This window comes from Perissodus microlepis, chromosome 13 (assembly GCF_051167445.1).
Source record: "Perissodus microlepis isolate ML-2025 ecotype Zambia chromosome 13, ASM5116744v1, whole genome shotgun sequence".
Classification (NCBI taxonomy): domain Eukaryota; kingdom Metazoa; phylum Chordata; class Actinopteri; order Cichliformes; family Cichlidae; genus Perissodus; species Perissodus microlepis.
The window spans coordinates 5,422,866-5,448,837 of record NC_140473.1 but is presented as its reverse complement, the minus strand read 5'-3'; the positions used below and the strand labels follow the sequence as shown (position 1 = coordinate 5,448,837).

The window sequence follows — 25,972 nt, the reverse complement described above, 5'->3', positions numbered from 1 at the left end:
ATCGACTTTAGTGTTCTCCTTTTTTAAAAAATAAGAATTGATAAGAGAATCGATAAAGAATCGAATCGTTAAACAGAATCGAAAATGGAATTGGAATCGTGAAAATCTTATCAATACCCATCCCTAATAAAAACGTTACGTCCACATGAACAGAATCAACCTTTTGGCAACAGAACTGAACCGTTTCACATTTTCAGAGTTCAGTGCATGATTAAAACATCTGTGTGGGTCTTTTATCAGCAGTGCGCACACAGAACATTTTTTTCACATAATGAGAAAAAAACCAAAAACCTGCTTTTATGCTGTATTTTTTAGGTTAGTGTTTTAAACCTGCTGATTTGCGCTGATCTTGGTAGAAGTCTGGTTATTATTGTAATGTACTGGCTGTATCTTTGTCTGTAAGTTAGACCATTTTTTGTAGATCACCTGCAGAACTTTCCAACCCCATTCGTGCAAATCTGCAATTGCGGCATCACACAAACTCCCCCCAGTGAGTAAATCCTCCCCTATGTGTGAATGCCTTTCCTGTGGCTTCCCTCCAGGTTCCGTTCTGACCCACCTGACACACATCACTGATCACTGAGCAGCAGTACATTAACTCCAGATCTTCAACCCACTTTTAGCCTCTCTTCAGGGTTTTTTTCTGGACCTTTGTGTCCAGGAACACCATCTAGTAAATGCTTTGTTTTGACTAAAGCTTTCAGCTCTTCCTCTACAATACTTGGTTTATGACCAAACACTAGGAAAACCAATTCTTGTTCTCATTAGTCTCTGCTATGCTGTGTGTTTATAGCTAATTAGTGAGTGTTGGCTTTCTAACACACTAAAACCAGTTTGGCAAACAATGTTAATACAATTCCAGCACCACATTAAATAGATCTGCAAAATTATGACTGAAGAATCTTAGTATCTCACAGTATAATTATATTGTTTCTTCACATTCTTACTCTAACAATCAGTGATGTTATTATGTTATATAACTATCACACATTATTATTATTATTAAAAGTCTCCAAATAGCCCATAAAATACTCCAGTGGCAAATACTTTCCTTAATACAGCATGACTATGACCTCACTCAGATAGTTACCATCCTGTGTCCAGCTCTGCCCCAGAGTCCCATCTAACCACTCACAGATGCTGTTTTCATTATCCATAGCTGCGTGACTGTGTGGGGACTTACCCGTTTTGTCCCTGGCATCTGTCTCCCCCTGTGTGCTCAGGGTCTTCTGGGACGGCGCTGGTCCAGTCAGGACCTGCGGGTTCTTCCCTCTCACCTGAAAGCAGCCGAACGTCAGGCTGCTAAGACGCTGGGCTTCACCTGGCCTACACAGGGCTCCAGCTCCACCCTTGCACTTCTGCTCAAAGGCTGCAAAAGCAGCAAACAGTCATGCACATACTGCAGCGTGTGTTTACAATGTATTAGCATTGATAAATTTGTATTTGCTAGTAGCAGGCATTTAGGAGTTTTAACCTGCGTATAACTTGCAGGTTAACATGTTCCAACAAAGTTCCAAAACCTTATACCTTGTATTTGTTTTTGAAGCTCCAAAATCTGAGCCTCCTGTTGTTTGTTGGTTTCTCTTAATGCTGCATTCTCTACCTCAAACTGAAGCACAAACATGTTCTCAGATAAACCAGCAACCACATTAAATACATTAACTTATCTTCCAGATTTCCGTGTCTTTCTTATCTGTGTTTTAGGAGCCTTTACAGCTGACGTACACACAGATTTACCTCTGACAACTTCAGCATCACCCACTCTTTGATCTTAGCTGCCTTTTCTTCCACCGTCTTGGCATCTTGAAGGCGGAGCTGTTTCTGTTGAAAGAAGTAAAAATGAGCCGTCTGTCTCTCTGGGTGAATATATTTTGGAATAAGAAGAGCAGATTGAGACGAAGCGAAACAGAGAACAAGGGCGGGGAAACATAAGTGAACAGTAAGGAGGTTAAAGATGGTGTTCATAGAGATAGACGTGGTATTAAATTTAAAAAAAGGGGATTATGAATTACTCCACTGGTATCGCATCTGTTGAAATTCTTTATGCGTGTGCTTTTTCTTACCTGCTCCTCCAGCTGCTGCTCCAGCTGTGCGATTACATCCTCCTTCTCCTGCACTAACGCCTGCAGCTCCTGGCACCGCTGAAACAGATGCACCTCTGAGTCTCCAGACTGACCATCTGCTGCTTTGAGCTTCTCCTCCATCCACTGCACCTGGAATCATCACACATGTACTCACATAATCGCATTCCGACACGTCGAAAGGAAAGACAAACAAACTTGTGTTTCTGGTCCTCACCTGCTGCTGAGCTGTGAACGCCCGTTTCTCTGCATCGATCACCTGCGTCTCCAGTTGTTGAATCTGGAAAAGCAAAAGTTTATTTTAACTGGACTTTTTAAAAAAAACAAATAAATCCTAATATCTTACTAGTCATGTTACATCTTCACACAAGGACCACATAAACATACAGTAACCCCGTCTGATCTAAAATTAGTAATCCGTTTCCTTTCAGTGATCCAGACTGCAAATGTTTGCAAATGCATGGAGATGAAATATCCACTCCACTCGAGCCTGAAGCCAAACACAACAGCACCAAATAAAGACAAAAAAATTCTTGCACGCCTAACGAGAACTCCACTCAAGATAACGCTGCCACGCTAGAAAGGAGCAGATGCGATTCAGCTGGGCTCTGTTATTCGAAGGAATGCTATGTTCACATAGATTCACATTCATTTGCAGCCATTTTTAACACAAACTACTGAGATTTTAAGCAACCTCCAATGCTAGTTTATTTACCTTCCACATGATGAACTTGTAACTGGGAGGCTAGGGATGGATTCATTTGTTTACAACATTGTTATGAAGTCTTTTCATGGCTGTAGAAGTGCTGCATATAGCGCCTTTAACCATTACATAATGGTGATGAGGTGCCAATGTTACAAGTAGCCCTTTGTGTGCTAAGATCACAGCAGTACATGTGGAAGCTAGCAGGAGTGTGCTAAAACAACAGCAAAAGGTCACACGGATTAAACACACGCACACACACACACAGACATGAGATTTAAAAAAAAACCTGTGGGAATGAGCCGCGAGACAGAGGGATGACTTTATGAACAACATTCCTCTGAAATTCCTCAGCTCAGAGTGGCGGAAGCAGCGTAGGAACCACTGTCTTCTGAGGAAACTCTCTCCAACCTCAGAAGCTTAGAGCAGAAAAATATGCAGGATTATAGATGGAAACTGTCTGCGTAGCAACCACCATGGCAAAAATATTCCTCGACATGTCCACATATGTACAAAATGCATTTAAAAAAATTAATCTGTAATTAATATGTGGTGTATAGTATATGTACATCACTGGTCCTTTTTATTAATAATAACAAAGAGAATGGACTGGCATCACTTTCCATCCATTATCTTCTGCTTATCGAATTTAAGGTTGCACGGCAACCATAGGGCAGGAGGTGGGGTACACCCAGGACAGGCCACCAGTCTGTCACAGGGCTAACACAGAGAGACAACCATTCCCACTCACATTCACACCTACGGGAAATTTATTATCACCAACCCCACTAACTCCATGTCTTTCAACTGTGGGAGGAAACTAGAGGACCTGGAGAAAACCCACACAGACACAGTGGGAACATGCAAAAAACATTTTTTGTTGAGGCAATTTTATCTGTTCACAGGAACAATGAACGGGGTTTCTATGTGTGCTGAACATCCTTCTAATACTGTATGGATTGCAATGTAAGTTTTCTTGAAGGACTTAGATGTCTGTCTCCATCAATCACTTAAAAAAAATACTTTTTACAATTATTGCAATTTTTGTATTTTTTGAGGAAAACGTATCAGTTGCTTTTATGTTAATCAAAAATGATTTCTTCCTTTAAAAGTCTAATAAAGTATCATTCTATTTGCAGCCAGCTCACACACTCGTGTGTCACATCACGGTGCCAGCTATGCACTGTGAATAGCTCCTTGTCTTATGTTACTCCGTAGAAATCGACAAATTAGCACTTAAATTAGTAGCTGCCATATCCAAACTTGATGGAAACCGCTGTGAAGAGCGACATCTGTTTTTAGCCTGGAGACAGGCATGGCTGAGCTCCAGTTTTCCCCTGCTTCTGTTCACTTCTAGAGACCAGAAGAAGTGGACCAAGCTCAGGCCAAAGCCAGGAAGCCACACCCTGCCAGACACCCACACTGTTTCCACCGCGCAACGTTTTCTGGACCAAAGTGGAAGCGAGGCCTTTTACACAACCGCTGTTCCACCTGACATTTGAACAACATTTCACAGAAGCGGATTCTAGGAAGAAGAATTTATAGGATTATGTCACTGCGTGTCCACATATGGAAAAACGCTGTGGGTGTATTCAACTCAGTATTTGGACAGTTGAGGTAGAGCTTTTGCACATCTGGTTTTTGAAGATCTATTTTGTCCTGATAAAACTGACAAACTGTGATGAATCCAACAATAACACAGATGCAGCAAACTTTTCTTCACCTACTGCTGCTGTCCCTGTGAACCTCAGAAGCATTACTTTTAAGGATTACTTTTACTACAGGAAAAAGCACATTGCGATGAAGAGCAGACATGAATAAAGGTCAATGCATATCACACACAAATGCAGTCTTTCTCTTCCCTATATAGATCCTCGGCTGTACCACAAACGACCGACCACATGTGGCTCTCTCAATGACAGATATAGCATCTGGCTGAACCCGCCATGTTAATTACAGGCCATGTATACTGTAGGCTACAGCTGGAGTCGACACGCACGGACTTTTACGCACACACCAGACATAACAGTGTATACAAAGGCTTAAACACATTAACTGCTGCGTATCAGAGCATTCGAGTAAGTGTGTGTTTGCTTCATGATGTTATATATAGGATGAACCCAACCTGGGCGTGTGTGTCACATCCTGTACAGCTCACTTAGGACGGGATAAGAGTAACGCCTTGCTACTCTCTTTCTATTCAGGCACAATACGAGCACTGCTATTGCCGCTTCATCGCGTCCGGCCCTGGCGCTCACGTACACGTGATCTCTGTGCTCTCCCTCAGCCTCAGGTCTATCACCTCTGCAGTCGACTCCCCGTCCAAATGCAAAATCTGAAATCCAGTTCAACTTCCATTCCTGGAATTCCACAACTGACACCCTGTGGCCAACCTCCCCCTGAACTCGGTCCATCCATCCATCCCTCCCCCACCACTCCATCCGCAGGCCAGACAGCCAGCTCACAAAGCCTCTTTCTGTAGGCTGCGACCCACAGTGCTTACCTTACAGTTAAAACGGGTTTAACACCACAGACGTACACCCACTATGGTAACTTGCACCGGGGGCTAACGCTGACAAAGACTTTTATTGACACATTAAGTACAAGCAACTAAGTAAGGACATATATTTTACATTTCATAGGGGATCTAATACGTTCGTTTCATGACAGTCAGTTCAGAATAATCTTAATTATTATTTGAATGGTTCTGGCAGTTCACACAAAGTCTGAAATCAGCTGTTTTAGCTTCTGCTTCACTTCAAGCCATTTTCTTCTGATCAGGCGGGTGGGGCTTCTGTGCTCCCAGTCAGAGCTGTGTGTGTGTGTGAGATGGCCATGTTAGTTCTTTAGCTCTCTGTGACCTCAAACAGACCGAAGAGCAGGAAAAGCCTCTGAAACAGAGCTATTAGAGTGTGCAGTATGTAGCTTTTGGGCCACAGGAATTACTTGTACAAAGTTTGACCTCATTATATGAAACTTTGACCACATTTACTATGAGGATCCACCACTGTAACAATAGATATATGATTTAAAAAAATATAGCAATGCCAGTTGGGCTTCCCTTACAATCTAAGCAATAAACTCTAGTTCCTTTGGCACACTCTGGGGCAGGCACATACCATAGCTGTCCAAAAAACAGAACCCCAGCACGTGCAAAGTGGAGACGGACACGCATGAGGAAAAGCAACATCTGTTTGAAAATGTTATGGTTAGCCGTAGGCATCTATGTGGCTGTGACTGGGCAGCCAGAGACTAAAATTGCAAACGGATGTTTATGTGTAGCAAAGAAGGAGCGGAAAGCTTTGTGCACGGTGCTTAAACTGAGACACTTTCTCTCATATCACGTCACTGATTGGTGTCTCAAATCTGCATTTTGAGGCATTAAATTAACATTTTGGGCCCCACAATGATGTTTTCTTTTTAATAAAGTTATCAGATAACATTTGTGAGGGTCGATAGTATTCCCCCGCTCAAACACTGACCTTTTTATAGAGCCATAGCAGAAACCACTGCTGTGCAATGATGTGGAAATCTTGTCAAGGTCGAAGAAATCATTCGGCAAAAAGGATAGTTTTAAATATTTTGAAATGAAACCTCAAGCAGTCAGCAAAACACTGAGTTCTCACTTTGTCTGCAAACACAACAAGGACCAAAAATATACGTTTCTGGACAAGAACTACATCCAGAAGACCAAAGTGAACACTGAATATTCTTGGAGCTTGAGAGATTCAAGCTGTTTAACAGCAGCTGGGAAATACTCAGCTGTACCTTTAAATAAGTGTTAAGTAACAGACAGATAAAATATTAAAGTGTCAAATATCAAAATCTAAACATAAACATCTTGGAGGGGATGTGTTTAGGGTGACCAGATATCCCATGTGGGACTACAGATGCACAAATACTAACAGAAAGAATAGCATCTGAAATAACAAACAATGGTCTCAACTGTAATTAAAAGAGAAGAAGGGAATCCACAAAGATAATCGCAGAAGGCCATGGAAACAATGGTTTGGAGGATAACACATTTATCTGACTATCCAAGCCTGGATAAATGGGAGGACTGTGTCAGGAAGGGGATCTGGCAGGAACCTGGGTCAGGTCAGAATATGGACCCATATACTGTGGCAACATAGTATGTGTGTGTTTATGTATTATCTTTGATATCCTAACACGTCTGACGCAAACATACTCTTTGTTACTCCGGATCCGGCCGTGCTTGCAGCACCACACAAATAACTTGTCAGATAATATAATTAAAACGCTCCAAACAGCCAACAGGCCCATTTTCAAGGTCTGAATTGGTGAAGCTGGGGCATGTGCCAGTCAAGTGGCCACACCTCCCTAACTTTGACCACTAATTTCACCTCCTGTCTGTTTTGATTTTATCGCTACTTCATTTTAACATTTAGCATCCTGTCTTTTTCTTTTCCAAAACTTTATAGGGAGGTTGAGAATCTCTCCTGAGACAGACACACAGGCACATGGACACAAGAGAAGAAGTGAATGAATGCATTACTTTTAAAAAAAAGGAGGGTGAAGGCTGATATACAGGGAGTGCAGAATTATTAGGCAAATTAGTATTTTGTCCACACCATCCTCTGCATGCATGTTGTCTTACTCCAAGCTGTATAGGCTCGAAAGCCTACTACCAATTAAGCATATTAGGTGATGTGCATCTCTGTAATGAGAAGGGGTGTGGTCTAATGACATCAACACCCTATATCAGGTGTGCATAATTATTAGGCAACTTCCTTTCCTTTGGCAAAATGGGTCAAAAGAAGGACTTGACAGGCTCAGAAAAGTCAAAAATAGTGAGATATCTTGCAGAGGGCTGCAGCAGTCTCAAAATTGCAAAGCTTCTGAAGCGTGATCATCGAACAATCAAGCGTTTCATTCAAAATAGTCAACAGGGTCGCAAGAAGCGTGTGGAAAAACCAAGGCGCAAAATAACTGCCCATGAACTGAGAAAAGTCAAGCGTGCAGCTGCCAAGATGCCACTTGTCACCAGTTTGGCCATATTTCAGAGCTGCAACATCACTGGAGTGCCCAAAAGCACAAGGTGTGCGATACTCAGAGACATGGCCAAGGTAAGAAAGGCTGAAAGACGACCACCACTGAACAAGACACACAAGCTGAAACGTCAAGACTGGGCCAAGAAATATCTCAAGACTGATTTTTCTAAGGTTTTATGGACTGATGAAATGAGAGTGAGTCTTGATGGGCCAGATGGATGGGCCCGTGGCTGGATTGGTAAAGGGCAGAGAGCTCCAGTCCGACTCAGACGCCAGCAAGGTGGAGGTGGAGTACTGGTTTGGGCTGGTATCATCAAAGATGAGCTTGTGGGGCCTTTTCGGGTTGAGGATGGAGTCAAGCTCAACTCCCAGTCCTACTGCCAGTTTCTGGAAGACACCTTCTTCAAGCAGTGGTACAGGAAGAAGTCTGCATCCTTCAAGAAAAAGATGATTTTCATGCAGGACAATGCTCCATCACACGCGTCCAAGTACTCCACAGCGTGGCTGGCAAGAAAGGGTATAAAAGAAGAAAAACTAATGACATGGCCTCCTTGTTCACCTGATCTGAACCCCATTGAGAACCTGTGGTCCATCATCAAATGTGAGATTTACAAGGAGGGAAAACAGTACACCTCTCTGAACAGTGTCTGGGAGGCTGTGGTTGCTGCTGCACGCAATGTTGATGGTGAACAGATCAAAACACTGACAGAATCCATGGATGGCAGGCTTTTGAGTGTCCTTGCAAAGAAAGGTGGCTATATTGGTCGCTGATTTGTTTTTGTTTTGTCTTTGAATGTCAGAAATGTACATTTGTGAATGTGGAGATGTTATATTTGTTTCATAGGTAAAAATAAATCATTGAAATGGGTATATATTTGTTTTTTGTTAAGTTGCCTAACAATTATGCACAGTAATAGTCACCTGCACACACAGATATCCCCCTAAAATGGCTAAAACTAAAAACAAACTAAAAACTACTTCCAAAAACATTCAGCTTTGATATTAATGAGTTTTGTGGGTTCATTGAGAACATGGTTGTTGTTCAATAATAAAATTATTCCTCAAAAATACAACTTGCCTAATAATTCTGCACTCCCTGTATAGAAAATGTAACACACATGGTCGCTTTGTCTTCATAAGGAGATGTGTAGCCTACTGTTTCAGCTGAGAGACCCCACTGGCCAAAACTAACATGCCTCCCAAATCCAAATATCTGTACCCCCCCACACACACACACACACACACAACATCAGTTTTCACTTTTGCGCAAAGTCTCAGTGAAAACAGTTTAGACGTGAATTTAACTTGACCTGCATGCACACAGGTTCACCCATAGAATAACTGAACATTTCAGCTTCAGACTCACTTCCTGTGTGACACACACACACACACACACACACACATTTACTAAACTGGGTATTTCCTCCCCTGGGCAGTTCAATCCTTACACAAGGCTTCATTTTTTTTCTTCCTCCCCCGTTTTCCCTCTCAGTCACCTCATACAGGCTTTCTAGGATTTCAGTAATTTGCCAAGTCTACCCAGACTGCCGTCAATTCATTTCATGCTCCAGTTTTGTGGAACGGCAAATTCAAAACCTTCGTTATCCTCTTTCAAGGTAATTCTGCAAAAAAGATGGGGGAAACCTACAATAAGAAACACAAGAAACTGCAACATATTGATGGTTGATCAATAATAAAAACTATAACAAAAAGGAAAAATAAATATAAAAATAAAAAATGAACATATATTGTACCCACTGCAGATGTAATTATCCATGGCTCCTTAGTTTTCCTCTTCCTTTGTGTTTTGAATCCCTTTCCTATTACTCCTGCATTCCTCTCCCAAAAATGGTCATTCTGACCCCTTAACCCTTTCTCTACAAATTTTCATTCTGTTTGCATGTTGATACGGACGGCCTGTCGTATTACACTGACCCGGAGCAATCCAGCACAGCGTCTGCTCTGACTCAAGCCTGAATGTTCTGCAGCTGGATCTGCGTGAACATTTCGATACAGTAATAAACACGAGCCACTGACCCCGCTGTTGTCTCGTTTCCATGTGTTTCCTGTTTTATTTTGAAGGTTGCTCTGAATGTGGCGTTCTGTGCTTGTAGTTTTCTCCATTGCCATTTTTCCCGTCTTTGTTAGTGTTAATTCAGCTGTAGATTTTGGTCCGTTTCTCTTTTCTAAAGTTCAGCGTCAAAGTTAAACTTTGGTTCAGTTACCGGGGTAACAGACTGTTTCTCTCTGGCTCCTCCCATCCTGCTGCTGTTGCAGTGGCTGACTGACACTCGGTTTTATCTCATTGTCCATAAAGTATCAAAGCACATTCGTTTGCAAAAGTTTACTTTTGTACAAACACTGAAATCCCAGTTAAGCAGGAGTTCTTTCTGTACCTTGCATTTTTATAACCACAAAGCAGGCTGCAGACAGTGTAACTGTATTCTGACTGCACTTCATATGAAAAAGTGTCCACACATTGAAACATGGCTATTAAATGATGTCAAACAGAGCTTCTAACGCATATTTCAGGTCCATAAGTAAACTGTATCTGACCTGTTTCTCCATATTTTTATTCTCAGTTTCTGTCAAATATAAAATTAGGATTCGGGCTCCGTCTAATGATTCCCACTGAAGTTGGATAAATGGTGATTACGGACAATATAAAAGGGTCATATGTTTTACTGATGACAGAGAGGTCCAGTCTAATTAAATTATAACATAACATAAATATCACAGTCCACATGGACATCCACTGATGTTGGTCGGCTGGATTAAAATGGAGACTCCCCTCTTTTTTTTATCCATTGCCAGTGTGAATCACACACGCTCAGCTCATACTCGGGGTTGACTGAACTAACTCAGCTCAGAGTTTGATGGAATAGTCTCATAGTTTGTTGAACCTTTTTCAGGAACAGCACTTTCTAGATCTTACAGTATTACCAGCATTTTACCTCTTTCAGGGTTATATGCCACAACCTGCGATCTGCCTTTATGCACATGCTGCAGTGCCATCAATACATCGGAAACAGTAAACAGTTTTTTTAGCACCAGTTATTTGGGAATCTGAAATGTAGAATGAATCACTGCTCCTAATTAATTCTTTTAAACCCACTCCTCACTGATTTATGAGTCTACCTCTGTGAAGCGATATTAGGGGGATTTTGCAGTGACGTGCATCCGCCCCCACACGGCTTTAAAAACAACAAGCTCGGGCTGAGGCGGTGGGAGCCACAGCAGAGAAAAACACATCAGCAGGGGTCTGGATGTTAACGTGATGAGCTCAGAGCATTACGAGGTCAGTGAAAACATGTTGACCGGTCATTACACAACAAAGCCACATGAGCAAAGTCAGAACATATTACACAGTACGCGTACACAGTATTTGGACTGCGCTTAAACTTTTTATCAAATAAAATAAGTGCTTAAAAGGGATCTGAATGAGACTGGGAATTTTAAAGGATGTGGATGATTCAGAATCATATTTGTTTGTTCAGATTAAACTTATTTGGCTTTACTTGAATACTAACATGTGCTTTAGGGTTTTGTTTTGTTTTTTTCTCAATATCATTATTTGTGTTGGTGTTTCTAGAAAGGCTGCTGAACTCTGACTGAACTCTGGATCCTTGGGAAATGACATCAGTCATCTTTGGTGTGCAGTCAAGACTTAAGGATTACTGCTATTCTTCATCAGATTTAGAGCAGTCATACTGACCAAATATTACAGGGTGCTGAGCAACAGTTTAATGCAGGATAAAGGCTTTGTTGATGTCTACCAAGATTACACACTACAGCTGCCTCTGTCGTCCCCATCGAGACCAAGACCAAGTCTGCTTCTGTTCTCAGAACTGGCTTCCTAACAGAACTGAGGCTGAAGGGGGCGAGACAACTAGAGAAATAGTTAAAAAAATAAGAAAAAGCTTAACAAATCCCCTGTAAAATTCCTCCGTGTGGCTACGTAGCAAAAAATAAGTCAGTGGAAGCTTCCGAATGATTAAACTGATCCATGAGGTAACTTAAAAAAAACATTTTGACCCCCCTTTGACAAACCGCCGGCCTGTCTGTGGGTAGGCTCCAGCCCTCCTGTGACCCTCAGTTAGATAAGCAGTTAATAAAACTGAGTGATGGATGATTTCTAACTTTACTACAATTTCCTCAATTTTTCAAAATTTCTGTCAGGCGGATTCATCTCCCTGATTTCACCTTATATTTTGTTTTTACACGGCATGTAACCTCCAAAGAGCAGAGCTAGGATTGAGTAAACACACCAAAAAAGAAAAACACAGTGTGTGTTATGGTGTGTTTAACAGTGTGTTTTCTACTGCTGAGTGGAAAAAGGCCGTAAACCTGTCAAACAGGATGGATAGAGCCAAAAATACACGGCAGAGACTTTCACATGTGCTACGTGGGCTGCAAAAACCCACCGAAGCCAATCTCTCTTCCAAGTCTCTCCGGGAGTTTGTTTTGCTGTCCAGCTGAGCTTACTTTGAGTCTGTAATTGACTGGAGCTGGGTCAATCCCATCATGCACTTCGTAGCGCAGCCCTGTGGTCAGACTGCTGTTTACATTAGAGCTCTAATCAGCATCCCTGGAGAGCCGCTTCAGATCTAGGCCACTGAGCAGTTTGGGCCTGCCCAGTGTCGGCCAGCTGGGAGGGACGGCCCGTTCTGTGCCCACCAGACACACCACCACTCAGTTTGAGAATGCGCATCATCTTCCCATACATGCGAGGACCTTCTTCCCTTTCCCAGAGATCATTTGTTATAGTGTGTCAAAGCAGCACCACTTCCTTTGTCTGTTGCCCTTGAACATAAGTTTGTTTGCGTAATCTCAGATTCTGAAAGAACTGGTTTTGGTGGATAATCGGGATTGAGTCGTAAATAACTGGATATGAATACTGCACAACTTACTGCAGTATACTTCTAACTAACTAGTTCAAGTTTAAGTTCAAGTTTAAATTTATTTATATAGCACTTGTTTAAAAACATCAAGTGTTGACCAAAGTACTGTACAATAAAATGGACAAAGCAGAGGACATAAAAGAAAAATAGAATAGTGTTTTAGAAGAGAATAAAATCATAGAAAGAATAATGGTAACAAACTAATGATGAATCAAAAGCCAGAGAATAAAAATGGGTCTTTAGACGGATTTTAAAAGTATCCAGTGGAGGACCTGATATGCAAAGGCAATGTATTCCACAGTTTGGGGGCAGTCACGGCAAATGTCTGGTCTCCTCTGTGTTTTAGTCTGGACCTCGGGACAACCAAAAGCATTTGGTCTGCATACCTCAAGGATCTTGGGGGAGAATACCAGGTAGGGCTGGGCCATATCATACTGTTCACGGTAATACCGGTATAATTTTGGACAACGATAGAAAAATGAAATATCGCGATAGAGTATGGGTTAAACGCGCATGCGCAGTGCCTTTGTTTTCATACGCACACGTCGGAAAAAGCATGGCGGCGAAAGCAAATCGTTGAATGAAACGGATGAACCAGAACTGGTTTGTAAAAATACTGCAACTTCAGTGGTGTGGAACTGGTTTAGCTTTCGTCCGTCAGACACACAACAAAGCACTATTTTTGGTTAAGCTTGCTAGCGGGCCGTCGTTATTACCGTGTTTTTTGGAAAATACGGCACACTTAAAATCAATCCTTCGATTTTTCTGAAAATCGAGAGTGCCCCTTATAATCCAATGGGCCTTATGTATGAATTCTGGTTGTGTTTACTAACCTCGAAACGATTTTATGTGGTACACGGCGCTCGAAAATCTGTCAAATGTTTTAGTACGACTTTGCTAAGCTACGAACCCGGACTGCTTGATGGATTGTCGGAGCATTACGGCTATCATAATGTCAGGAGCCTGGCGGAGTGATACATACTGTGCTTCAACATAATATTACCGTATTGTGTGTGTATAACCTGTTTTTAAGTTTTGTGGATATTATACATGGTTATGCTGAGGAAATGTCGGCCAATTTCCACTGGAAATGCCTTTTGGTTAAACTGTCAGCAAGAAATTTGCACTGTTAAATTTTTATATAACTTTAATTCACATAAAACAGCTGCTTGTTTAAGTGAAAATACAATGATGGTTTTTTTTGCACTAATAAAGTTGTGGAGTTGTAAAGTATTTTGTCTAGTGTCAGTTATATCGTCATCGCAAATTTTCAAATGTATATCGTGATGAATATTTTTGGTCATATCGCCCTGCTCTAATACCAGGTTAGGAGATCAGCAAGATATGTAAGGGCTGGTCCATGCAACGCCTTAAAAACAAGTGTTAAGAGCTTAAACTCAATTCAAAAGCTGATTGGCTGCCAGGTAATGATGCAAGTATAGAAGATATATGATCTCACTTGCGTGTGCCAGTTAGGAGCCGTGCTGCAGCGTTTTGGACTAGCTGCAGTCGGCCAATTGATGATGAGGTAACACCAGAGCAGAGGCTACTACAGAAGTCAAAGCAAGATGAGATGAGGCAGCTCTTTCTCTTTTTCTTGACAATACTTTCCTTAAAGATGTAACACATTTTGGGGTAAACTTAAAAAAGGCAGCGATGTAAAAGTGAGTTCAGGAGTCAAATGTGACAGGATAGTTGGAAGCAAACTATAATGTGATATTTAGAATCCCCATATACCTGTATCTTTCTCTAAATGTTGTTAATAATAAACAATGGCAGCAAGACACATAGAATTAACAGCTCTACATGCTGTTTTTATCACTCTGACCTTCAAATTGGTCTTGAAGGAGAGGTCAAAGTCTGCTAAGTGTTGAGTGTAATACTACAAGATACACAAGCCACCCATGGGAAAAGGATAATCATTGGATCCAGTGTTTTATTAGTAATGTGTGTTTTAATTCAGCATTATTTTCAAACAAATTCCAGTTAGGGTAGGCGACTGGATATTGGCTGTAGCCGAGTCAACTGACAGTCGCTTTTTTCTTTCCTTTTCTTCCTCTTTATTTTGGTACTGCATTGGTCTGCCTTCTGGACAATTCAACACTACAAAAAATGTAATCTGTCATAATACAGTCTGTGATCATATTTGGAGTATTCGTTCACTGACGAGCGCATCCTTCAGCTTTAAAACCAAATTAATCCCAGTTAAGGGAGTTTTCTCTGAAAATGTCATTCGCGTGCCGCGTACACACATCTGCTAAAAGACAGCCAGTCTCTGTTTGTTGGACCGATGATGGCCAGCTGGGATATTTTACCGTATCATTTCCATATGACAGCATTTTCAGCATTGCCGTAATTCGGTATTGCCGTCACGTCTCTGCTCTTTCAGATACAACAAACTGTATCTGCCTGTCAATCATCAGCATAGCTTTTCTTGCAAAATAGCTTTGCACCTGTTCCTTTGACCGGGGTTATCTCGCAAAGATGAATGTACTCAAGCCAACCTTGTCTGCTGTGAGCTCTCGGATCTTGATGATCTGCACTCTGAACTTCATGAGCAGTGCTTCCAGGACCACACACTTCTCCTTCCAGTCCTCTTGGCTCATCGCCTCCTCCCCCTCCGCCATATCCCTCTGAAAAATACCCTAAGCAGCGAGACACAGAGTGTATATACAGTACAGTATGTGTAGCAAAACATTTTTGTGCAGACATTTAACATTTTTACATTATCTCCATAATAGCAGATGAAGAAACACAGACATGAAAGAAAATGGTCAGGAGGCTTGTTGTTGACCAGATGTGTTGGCACCAGCCAGGCAGCACCTGAAATATTCCAGGGTGTAGCCCAGCTGGACCAGTGTGGGCAGTGGGCGTATCACTCACAAACAGGAAAACAGCTCTATTAGTCCAAAACACCTCGACACCCTCCCCAAAAGACACTTGTATCACATTTTCCACGACTAATGTAGGAAAACAGGCAGCAGAGAGAGAGCGTCTGTGATGTTGGATAGAAAGCCTGGGTTTCTCTCTTCCTAGTAATAACCTCTCATTACCAGCCTGGCCTCCTTGCAAAGAGACTACAAGCATGTGTGGAGGAAGGCCATAAAGTAGTTTCCACAGGCTTATTTCTGCTGCCTGTTTGCTGTGGTAAACACTGACGAGGGGAAAGGAATAAAACGAGTCTCACTCCACAAAACAAAACAGCACGAGGGACTGAGGGGATGGAGTTTAATATGACAAAGTTATAAACGTTAAGAAATGCTTTGTATTCTAAATTTACATTTCACGTATCACACATTTATCCGCTGCTATCTCATTAAATATGCTGGAATTTGACACTTGGTGTTTTTATAGCAGTTGTAATATTCAAAACGTTTCTGTTTAGCTACAACACCACCCTTCAGCTGGTTACATATTGAAGGTAAATAAACAACATCCTATTAGAATATTAGTCATTATTTGCGATATTGGAGCACACATGATCTTAAAGAAAAAATGACCCCTAAAGCCCGGCTCCCAGTGTTTTCTTTTGCAATCTTTCTCTCAGACTTCCTGTTGGTCAAAGTCAGAATCAGCACACACAGACACAATCGGGACTCATTTGGATGTGGTGTGCTGATGAAGTTATTCTGTTTTTATATATAAAGGTTTAAAGGACATCAAATTGACTCTGATGGAATAAAATCTTTTGACTGTTTAAAAAACTTATCAGCTGAGCGTAACACGTTTCAGAGGTATATACACTGACACGTCACTTACATCTGCATCTTGCTTGTTGGCTTGGACCACCTGTTCCCATCACAACCGCCTTATTCTTTATTGCATAGATTCTACAAAGTGTTTGAATCAAGCCCCAGCATTACACAGCTGCTGCAGATTTGTTGGTTGCACATCTATGATGTCAACCTCCTGTTCTTTCCACCTCTTCCTAAAGGAGCTCTCTTGACTGTGGACACTATTTCAGTGCAGTGAGCTACCTCACTTCTCAGTTAGAGATGATTTGAGATTCGTGACATTGGTGCGTTATCCTGCGGGAAGTAGCCATCAGGAGATATGCACACTGTGGTCAAAATGTCCTCCACACCAATACACCACCAGCACCAGCCTGAACAGTTGCTACAAGGCAGGGTGGATCCAAGTTTTCATGCTTGTTATAACAAATTCTAACCCTGCTGCAGTGGAAATTGAAACAAATCAGACCAGACAATGTGTTGATGCATGCTCAATAATCGGTAAGAAAATCCCCAAACGTATTCAGACCAGACAATGTTTTTTTTTTTCTTTCTATTTTCCAGTTCTGGTGATCCAGTTTCATTACAGCCTCTGTTTCCTGTCTGATAATCTGATACAAGTGGCACCCTGTGTAGTCTTCCACTGCTGTAACATTCAAGGCTGGATGTGTTGTGGATTCGGAGATGCTCTTCTGCATACCCTGGTTGTAACGAGCGGTTATTAGAGTTACTGTTGCCCTAATATCAGCTCAGAGCAGTCTGGTCTTTTCCTCTGACCTTTGACATGAGCTCATGCCTCATTTGAATCACCATTGAACTTCAGCAGGCTATCTTGACCATGTCTACATGCCTAAATATACCGATTTACTGCCATTTGATTAGCTGATTAGATATCAAACAGGTGTACCTAACAAAGTCACCAGGGAATATATGTCATGCTAATTTAAAGCAGAGCTGCAGACAGTTGCATTATTCAAATAGAGTTCAAATACGTCCAATATTATCACGAACACTAACCTATTTGAATATTGAGGTATTTTTCTCTTATTAAAAACCAAAGTCAAATATATGACCATGTTTACTTATTAACACCACCCGTATCTGACTAACCAAACTGATCCCCTTATGCCATCCCTTAGATGTCAGCATCATGTGCTAGTTAGTTGCACCTCACACATTGCACTACAGCTGTCTGAGCTCTAACCTTCTTCTTTCAAACATTCCTAATTTCTGTCTTGGACTAGGAATTTCTTTCCTATTTTCTTCCTTCGTTTGAAAATATAATAAAAAAAGATTTTGTAAATTATTACAATATAATACTTTTTTTTTAAAAAAGGAGTTCATCCTGTATACTCTCATCAAACCAACTTGAGCCCCAAATTGAGCCTCAACAGTTCTGAGTTTAGTTTCAGGTTTCTGTTATTTTACCAAACAATTATTACTATTATTAAACAATAAACAATTATTACATATAGTAGTTGTTGCACAAGGTTTTTAAAAAAACTTTTAGAGATGAGAAATAAAAACATACTGTTACTTTGAGCACATGAACCTCAAAACCTAAAGCCAAACAGCATGTTTTCTCACAGAGTAGCTGTTTGATTTGTCAGAAAGCTCATCCTGTGACTGAGTAAAGACCGCTGTGACTTGCCCAGTTCCCCCGACTAACAGTCCATCTACTTTCCCAAGTATTTCTGAAGAGACTCAAAATAGTTTGTAGCAGTCAAGAAAACCGAGGTGATGAGGTGCAACAATGTCTGTGGTAGCACACTTTCTATGATGTGGCAAAGGGATATTTTAAACATTTGGTTTGTGAGTACGATAATGCGGGATGACTTTCAAATATTAAAAGTTAAACTTATAATCTTTTTTTTTAAACAGCTATCAATTATATACATAAATAGCATTTCTTCATTTCCCTACAAAAATTGGTTTTATTAGTGCTGATAAACAAAATTCATTAGTCTATTTAAGTTATTATCAATTTGACATGACTGTTAATGCACATTGCTGCTAAACCGTTATTAAAATACATAATTCATTTCCTAATAATTAAAACCATCCATTTTCATCGACTTACCCTTAATAATATTAATGTAAAGACACTTTACGAGGAGCTTCACGTCATGTCGAGTCCAGCGCTTCTTTATCTGCTGTTATTCCTGTGAAGAAAATGCTAATTCATGGCTTAAAACGATGAATTTCTGTCTTTCCCAGAGGTTTTCATTGCGCTTCTCGGGCAAAGTTGGCGAAGGGCTGGCGTTTTTTTTAAAGGTGTGGCTTCATCAAAAACGTCCAATCAAAAAACTAGGTAGGAGTTGCTCAGCCGCGCCGGAAAGGTACGTCTGCCTTTGATTGACGTGTGTCATCCACCAATAAAAATCCCGAGCGCCACTTCTCGGGTAGCTCGGTTTCTGAGGGCGGGCTCAGACATTTTGTCGGAAGTGACGTCTACTATGTGCGGCATGGCCCCATGAGCGTCAGGTTTGCGACAACACTATAGAAAGCTGAAAAGGTTTGGTGTCAAAGTAAAAGTTTGCTGACATAAAAGTACACATTCAGAGTCTGAAAGTCAAAATTTTGATTTTTACATTTAAATAAAAACAAAAATATTGCTAAAGGTCACATATAAGCTTTATTTTGTTTGTTTTATTGGGCACGATATTTAATGGGTGTTTTATTCTGAAAAAACGTTTCGGAAGTAAGAGGTTTTAGTCCTACTTGACACTATTCACAGCTACCAGCTGAAGCTGAAGGGCTCAAGTGAGCAAAGCACATGCTGAACAGAGTTAAATGCTTTTTACATTTAATTTTGCGGGTGTGTAGAGCTGCTCTAGTAAAGCCGCGGTTTGTTGTTTGAGGGTTTGTTGTATCGGTCTTGCCTTTCATTTTGCACGTGTAGTCAGTCTCGAGCAGCTAGCAATAGTTGGCTAACATCTAGCAGCAAGAATTTCAAGCAGTAAATAAGCTCCTATTTTGTTTGGTTGTTTCTATGTTTGCTCCTCACACAGAGGCAGAGCCATGGTAGTGAAAAAGAAGACTTCCAAAGTGGAGGCTGTGGCGCTGGATGAGGAGAAACTGCACAAGCTGTTAGGTAAGGGAGTAAAAGTACAGATAACTGTGCCTAAAAAGTTATTATAACAGTAAATAAGTCTCATCATACATTGCAGGTAGAGCAGTCACTGTGTGTACCCTTCATTTGATGTTACGCATGTCTTATAATATTTATTTTGACCTTTTCCCAGCATCCCTCTCAGTTGATGGAGGAGAAGATGGAGTCAGGCAGGTTGCCCAAACCCTGCAGTCCTGTTTGGAGCTGACAGAGCCGGTGCAGCAGATCCAGCTGGTTAAAAAGGTCTGTCTGGTATAGCACGGTATGAATAGTGTGATAAATGGACTGGTTATTATATAGCGCTTTTCTACTCTGCTTGAGCATTCAATGCAACTAAGACTAAGACATCCAAGCAAGATGTTAGCTGCAGATTGTTTAGGTCTAGTAAGTGGTAAAGTGGAACAGACGTGTGAGATCAGCGTATGTCGGTCTGTCCGATACTTACACGTCCCATGTTTCCTGCTTCCAAGACCTCAGCTCAAACAACACTGTGTTCATTTGCTGCCCGATTCATCCCACCCTTTGACAGGTACCACTGTAAATGAGATCATAAATGTTTTCACTTCTCCAGGTTTTAATGTTTGTTTTTTTCCCACACTTCATCAGGCAGGGTCCCAGCTGGAGGCACTGAGTGATGAGCAAATGGGCGGAGTTCTTTTAGATGCTTGTCTACACACGCTAGCTGTGGTCTACACCTCCCTGCAGTCCAAGAACCCCCTCCGAAGAGCCATTGCAAGGTAGACATATGCTTCATTTTCTTCTATATTCATTTGTGGACAAGCTGAGCCTGAGCAGCTGTTTATTTGTGGTTTTAAGGGAGAAGATGTAAAGAGGCCATAGTAGCTGATTTATCTTTTCTCTTATGTGTCTGTTTGTTCTTCGTCAATTCTGAGGCCCTCAGATAAATAACTTGTCTGTGTTGCACTTCTCAGTGCCTTGGGTTCAGTACCAGCTTGGCTTCAGGAGCAGACTGTGAGCTGCTTGGCTGGTTGCTTGTCTGATTGTCTTTCCAGCACGTATTCAGACCGGTATCCCCACATCGTCGACTCCATCACTGCCTGTCTGGATGGCTTCCCTCTCGGTTAGTGGTTACTTTTGCTCTTTGTGTGATCACTGCTAATATCAAACAACAGTTCATGTGCTATAAATAAGTACCAATCACGGCAAAATTGTACATCTACAGGTGAGAGCTGCATTAACAAACTATTACCGGAAGGTTAGTATCCACCTTATTTTAACCTGCTTTAAGTTCATGTATTTTTGAGGAAAGCTAATGTCTCAATCTCATCCCGTTGAGTCCTCTTCTCTTGTGTAGTTTTGCAGTTCCTTCACAAGGCGCTGAGTGAATACCTTCATCAAAACAGGTATGGAGGCATGCTCTTATCCCTCAAATCACACTTCCAGTCTCTTTCATTGATTGGACTCTAGCTGGTGCTCATTGATTTCAATATTTTGTAGGTTTATATCCTCTGTGTAAACATTGATACATGAGGAAAGCTTACCAGCCTTGTATTTGTATCAAATTGTGTGCCTCTGTCGCCCTCTGCTGTTTTCCCAGTGGTCTTGTAGGACGCCACATTGCCCAGGCTCAGCTGATGCAGTCCTGTCTAGCTGCAGTGAAGACCTCCATGCTGGTCGTCCAGAGGTCTCAGGACACGATCAGCGTGGTTTTACAGGCCCAACAGGACTGCTGCAGGCTGCAGGACACACTGGGTGACCTCTTGGGCTGCTACATACACATCCTCACTGATGGTAAGAAATTTAGGAATTAACAAGACGAGCAGAGAACAAACAGCTGGAAGCAAACATGCAGATCCACCGTCGTCTCACTGGAAAACAGGCAGCTGTCCTCATCAGTCACTGAATCCAAGACTTTTTCACTTAGATTTTAGGTATTAATTTTGTGTCACAGGTGTAGATTTCAGTGGGAGGGAGGATACAGATCCCAGTTCTACCTTCTAGCTTTGACCACACACGCTATGGTGTCCATGTGACCCTGTCCCCTCTCCCACCCTGAATGTGGCAACTGTTCCCTGTGATATTATCAGGATTTGGTATAACTCAGGATCCAGGCTCAGAAAAGTACTTTGGGCAAGTTGATGAACTAATCAAATACTGTTTCCAACAATCCGTGAAACAAGTTCTGTTGTGATGCAAACAGGCTGAAGCGAACCTTTAATAGTACGTTTTTTTTGTCTTGATTTCAGTCACAGCAAGGACTAACATAGAGAGGGTGTTCGTAGTGGAATTCAGAACAATGAGAGAAAGTGACACTGTTGATGTTTGTGTGTATTCAGGGCCACGTGTGCAAAAAAACCATCATAGGATTCTAACATTTAGCTCAAGCAGCCTCTGTTCTTCTGAACAAAGTTATCACAACACCAGTGAAGGCATCATCACTGCTGTAGTTTATGGACAAGCTGAAGCCTCATCTTTCACTCACTCACACACTCACACACACACACACACACACTGTAGCTATGCAGGTAAAGCTTAATTGATTTCTAAACATGGAATACATTTTTTTTCATTGATTTGTCTCTACTCTGTTCTTCTTCCTGTCTTTAGAGGAGTTCATCCAGTCTGTCCAGAGCACAGCTGGCATGGCTGTGGTGTTATTGATCAGGTCTGTTATGGGCTCTGGAGACGATGTTGCATCAGTGGTGAGTGAAAGGGACTTTTATCACTCTATGTATACCATATAACACTAATAAATTACAATTGTAGTGTTTCTTCATATACAAATCTAAACATAAGAAGTACCTTTTTTGGATAAAAATTATATTGAGCTGCTGTAGTCCCTCAATACTGGGTCTCATACTGTCAAATTATTTATAAGGTTTTTTCATTGAAATTAATGAGTTATTTCTGTGTTGTTGTTTTTCCTTCTGTAAACAATAATGTATAACATTATTGTTTACAGAAGGAAGTACCAAAATCAGTCGAGTTCTTGCTTCTTACTGTCCTTCTGCTAAGTCAAATATTTGATATCTTGCAGTAATATTTGATTCTTCTCTGGGCCTTGACTCGCAGTAAAATCTTTGTCTCGTTCCTGTTTCTTTCATTTAAGGAAAAATTGCTCATGCATTTGTGTCATCGCGTTTAGATTCTTGTAATGTCCTGTTTACCAGCTTGGACAAATCATCCCTTTCTCACCTCCAATCTATACAAAATGCATTAGTCAGACTACTATCTCGTTCTAGCAAGCGTGCTCCCATTACTTCTATTTTATATTCTTTACCCAATTCAGGGCTCTAGCGTGCGACCAACTGTTCGGGTAACAAAAAAATATTCATTCGCTTATTACCCACCAGTCTACCGTTGTTTACAGCGCTGTCTTTTTCTTTTTTCACTTAAATGACCTCGGACAAGAAAGCCTAATTTCTGCTGTTCAATACTGAAGAAATTTAACCTTCTTTAAATTATGCAAAATTGCAGAATATTTTTATGGTTATCTGCTATAAAAAGCCAGACCAGGAAAATCTCCTTCATGTTTTTCTGTTTTATTCTCAGTTACTTTCACACAAAGGCATCTGCTGTGATGTTCACAATTCTGATACAAGTCTCACATGTATCAGTACTGATAAATGATCAGAATTATAATATTTCTGACTGTCTGAGGCTAAATTGAATCGAATCAGGACTTTGAGAACCTGAATTGAATGGATTATAGAAATCAGTGATGATACTCAGCCCTAGCGAGCAGCCTAGGCCTGACAGAAGTGGATGTAGCCGTGGGTAATAAGAAAAGATGAAAAGAACTATTGATAACTTTTTTGTTAAGGCCTGATCTGTCTGAAATTCATAGCCAGTGCTCTGACACAGTGCCATCAATCTTTGAATGCTGAAAAAGCACAGTGTATCCAGGAAACACATATGCTGCAATAAATGCACTGCCCAAGTGTCCCCTCTCCCCACTGCCCTTCAGCAGCATGCAACAGCAAACAGGTCGTCAGAGGAGGCCGAGATGATGATTAAGTTTAACATTTTCTACAATATTGACAAAGCACTTTAAGCACAAGTTTGTTTGTTAATAATTTAGAAATGAATATTGTCTGTATGGACTCCCCCCCCCCCCCCCAAAAAAGAAAGTGCACATGTAAAACTGCGGTGTTAAGCGCCTAACTTTTGTGCCGGTACGCCTAAATTTTTAAAGTTAGGCGTACCGGTGCGCCCATGTCAAAAAGTTAGTCTAGAGCCCTGCAATTGATTTTAGAATTCGTTTTAAAACTCTTGTTTTAACATACAGAGCACTAAACGGCCAGGCCCCAGATTATTTATCCAAGCTTCTTACAAAAGACACTGCTGCTCGCTGTCTCCGCTCACAGAGTTTGAAGACGAGAGGGGACAGAGCCTTTCAGTCTGTGGCACCAAGGCTGTGGAACAGTTTACCACCACAGCTACGTTTGGTTGACTCTGTGGAATCCTTTAAAAGGCGGTTAAAAACTTTACTGTTTAAACAAGCTTTCTGTTGATCAATGCTTTTTAGGTTTTTTTGTTTTTGTTTTTTTTTTTTCAAATAATTTTATTTACATTGAACCTTTTATATTGTGTATATTGTCTGTTTTGTTACTTAACGTTCTGTTTATTTTAATCTTTGTGTACAGCGCTTTGTGACTGCCTGTCTATGTAAAGCGCTTAATAAATAAACTTTACTTACTTACTTAGATTGCAATTATAGTAAAATAAAATGTCTATTTATGTTTGTGAACTGCATTAAATAATGAAATCATAGATTCTGGCTATAAAGGGGATCTTTTATGCTGTGTGTAGGTGTGCAGTTTGCTGCGTAGCTCTGTGCAGGATTTGGATTCGGCTCCTCAGTGGCTCAAGCAGAGGTGTGAGGGTCTGTGCAGCAGTGGACGCCCACCGGGTGTCTCTCTGTATCTGTGTCACGGTGCCCTTGCTATGCTGAGCTGGAAGGCTGCCCTACCAGGACCACAGTGGGAACAGCTGCTGCTGCTGGTTCCAAACACACTGCTGGATCTAGATGTTAGGTAGCTCTGCTCTGATACCCAATTTCTATTCTGAATATTTTTCCAGATTCTGATGAAATGGAATGTGCTGGGATGCAGTTTACAACTTTTATTTTAAGTTTTGCTTTTGTTTTTTTCCTTTCAATAGTATAAAGGAGTCGAGTACAGCCATGGTGGTGGCTCGGGTCCTGACTCTGTGGAGTGGGGCTGCCCTGGATTGCCTGCAGGGGCAGACACAGTTGTGTCCTCCCAGCCTCCAGCAGTCCCTGAGTGGAGGCTCTGACCTACAGCGACACCTGCTGGAGCACATCTACTCCCACTGGGAGCATCCGCTGGATGGTGTCCGCCACCAAACCCGGTCCTTGTTCCGCAACCACCTCCTCATCCATCAGCACACCAGCCCGTCCGTTTCTGACCCCACCGAGGATCCGTACATCACCGACCTGACTCATAACCTACTAGGGCTTGAGTGGCATATGAGGGGGAAGTTTGGCTCCTTAGGCTGCCTGGTGGAGCTCTATGGGGCAGGGTATCTGCTTAACATCCAGCCCCAATTGCCTTCATGTCTCCTGGGTTTGATGGGTGACCAGACCTTAGCTCCGTATGCCAGCGACCTACTGGAAAGGCTGTTTGTCAGCCACAAGGCACAGCTGGCGAGAGAGGCTGGTGCAGCAGCGGGAGAGGCGGAGGCTTGGATGGAGCGCTGGCACCAGACGTGGGTAACTCCTCTGCTGCATGTGTTGTGCCGATCCAGGCTGGACCAAACAACGTACATCCTGGACTACTTCCTGCCCAAGCTGCTACGCTGTAGCCCCTCCAGTCTGGCACACATGGTGCAGGCCCTGCAGGACATGGCACCCACAGGTAAAGACTTACATGTCCTTTACATCTGCAACTGTTTTCACTCAACCCTTATTTCTCAAATGCATATTAATGTCTCTCAGCTTGACAAACTGTTATGAATGCAGTCAAAGAGTATATTCTATTGCAGTCCCAAATAATAAGGCATAATGTTATTCTGCTATTTTGCTGTTCTTATTAGGTTCTGCTGGCAGCAGAGGAGCTCTAGGCGCTCTGATGACGTGCCTACGGGCAGCCAGGGCCCAGGGAGTCATACCGTCCACAGAGGGTGGTCTGTGGGGAGGACTAGTGCCGCTGTCCCTGCTCCAACAAGCTCTGATACACAAACATGATCAGGTAAGTCTGTCTGTGTCCTCAAAGCAGATGCAAGTGTTGCAAGTGTTCTTATGCATTCGTCTCTCACTGTTCAGGTGAGGATGGATGCTTTGGGCTTGGTGTGTGAGAGCCACCGCAGCACAGAGGTTCTCACCTCACAGGAAATGGACCTGATCCGCCACTTCCTCCTGCCCAACCTCAACAGCCAGTCACCAGGCATCAGACAGCAAACAGTCAGCCTGCTAAAGAAGGTTAGCAGCCTTACACCCGAGGCTGTCTT

General features: G+C 41.8%; 2 protein-coding genes across 5 annotated transcripts in view; one reads left to right on the top strand and one right to left on the bottom strand.

The window, feature by feature from the left end:
- plekhh2 (pleckstrin homology domain containing, family H (with MyTH4 domain) member 2) overlaps positions 1–18,671 on the bottom strand; it is a 38,991-nt gene extending 20,320 nt beyond the window's left edge. The window contains exons 1-7 of the mRNA XM_084948383.1: positions 18,509–18,671; positions 15,202–15,342; positions 2,299–2,361; positions 2,064–2,213; positions 1,738–1,821; positions 1,528–1,609; positions 1,184–1,369 (exon numbers count right to left, since the gene is read on the bottom strand). Of these exons, the coding sequence (XP_084804509.1) occupies positions 1,184–1,369; positions 1,528–1,609; positions 1,738–1,821; positions 2,064–2,213; positions 2,299–2,361; positions 15,202–15,324 (688 nt within the window). The 5' untranslated portion in view covers positions 15,325–15,342; positions 18,509–18,671. The remainder of the gene's footprint in view (positions 1–1,183; positions 1,370–1,527; positions 1,610–1,737; positions 1,822–2,063; positions 2,214–2,298; positions 2,362–15,201; positions 15,343–18,508) is intronic.
- Positions 18,672–19,137: 466 nt separating this feature from the next.
- thada (THADA armadillo repeat containing) overlaps positions 19,138–25,972 on the top strand; it is a 116,341-nt gene continuing 109,506 nt past the window's right edge. For 2 of the 4 annotated variants that reach the window (XR_014801905.1, XM_084947769.1), the window contains exons 1-12: positions 19,155–19,522; positions 19,674–19,783; positions 20,147–20,277; positions 20,473–20,621; positions 20,724–20,756; positions 20,856–20,904; positions 21,099–21,292; positions 22,109–22,203; positions 24,314–24,537; positions 24,665–25,380; positions 25,559–25,713; positions 25,788–25,943. Coding sequence is in view for 3 of the 4 variants with exons in the window: in XM_084947769.1 (XP_084803895.1) it covers positions 19,450–19,522; positions 19,674–19,783; positions 20,147–20,277; positions 20,473–20,621; positions 20,724–20,756; positions 20,856–20,904; positions 21,099–21,292; positions 22,109–22,203; positions 24,314–24,537; positions 24,665–25,380; positions 25,559–25,713; positions 25,788–25,943 (2,085 nt within the window). In the remaining variant the exon portion in view is untranslated. Of the gene's footprint in view, positions 19,523–19,673; positions 19,784–20,146; positions 20,278–20,472; positions 20,622–20,723; positions 20,757–20,855; positions 20,905–21,098; positions 21,293–22,108; positions 22,204–24,313; positions 24,538–24,664; positions 25,381–25,558; positions 25,714–25,787; positions 25,944–25,972 lie in introns of all 4 variants that reach the window. The other 2 variants (XM_084947770.1, XM_084947771.1) reach the window with 2 other exon arrangements.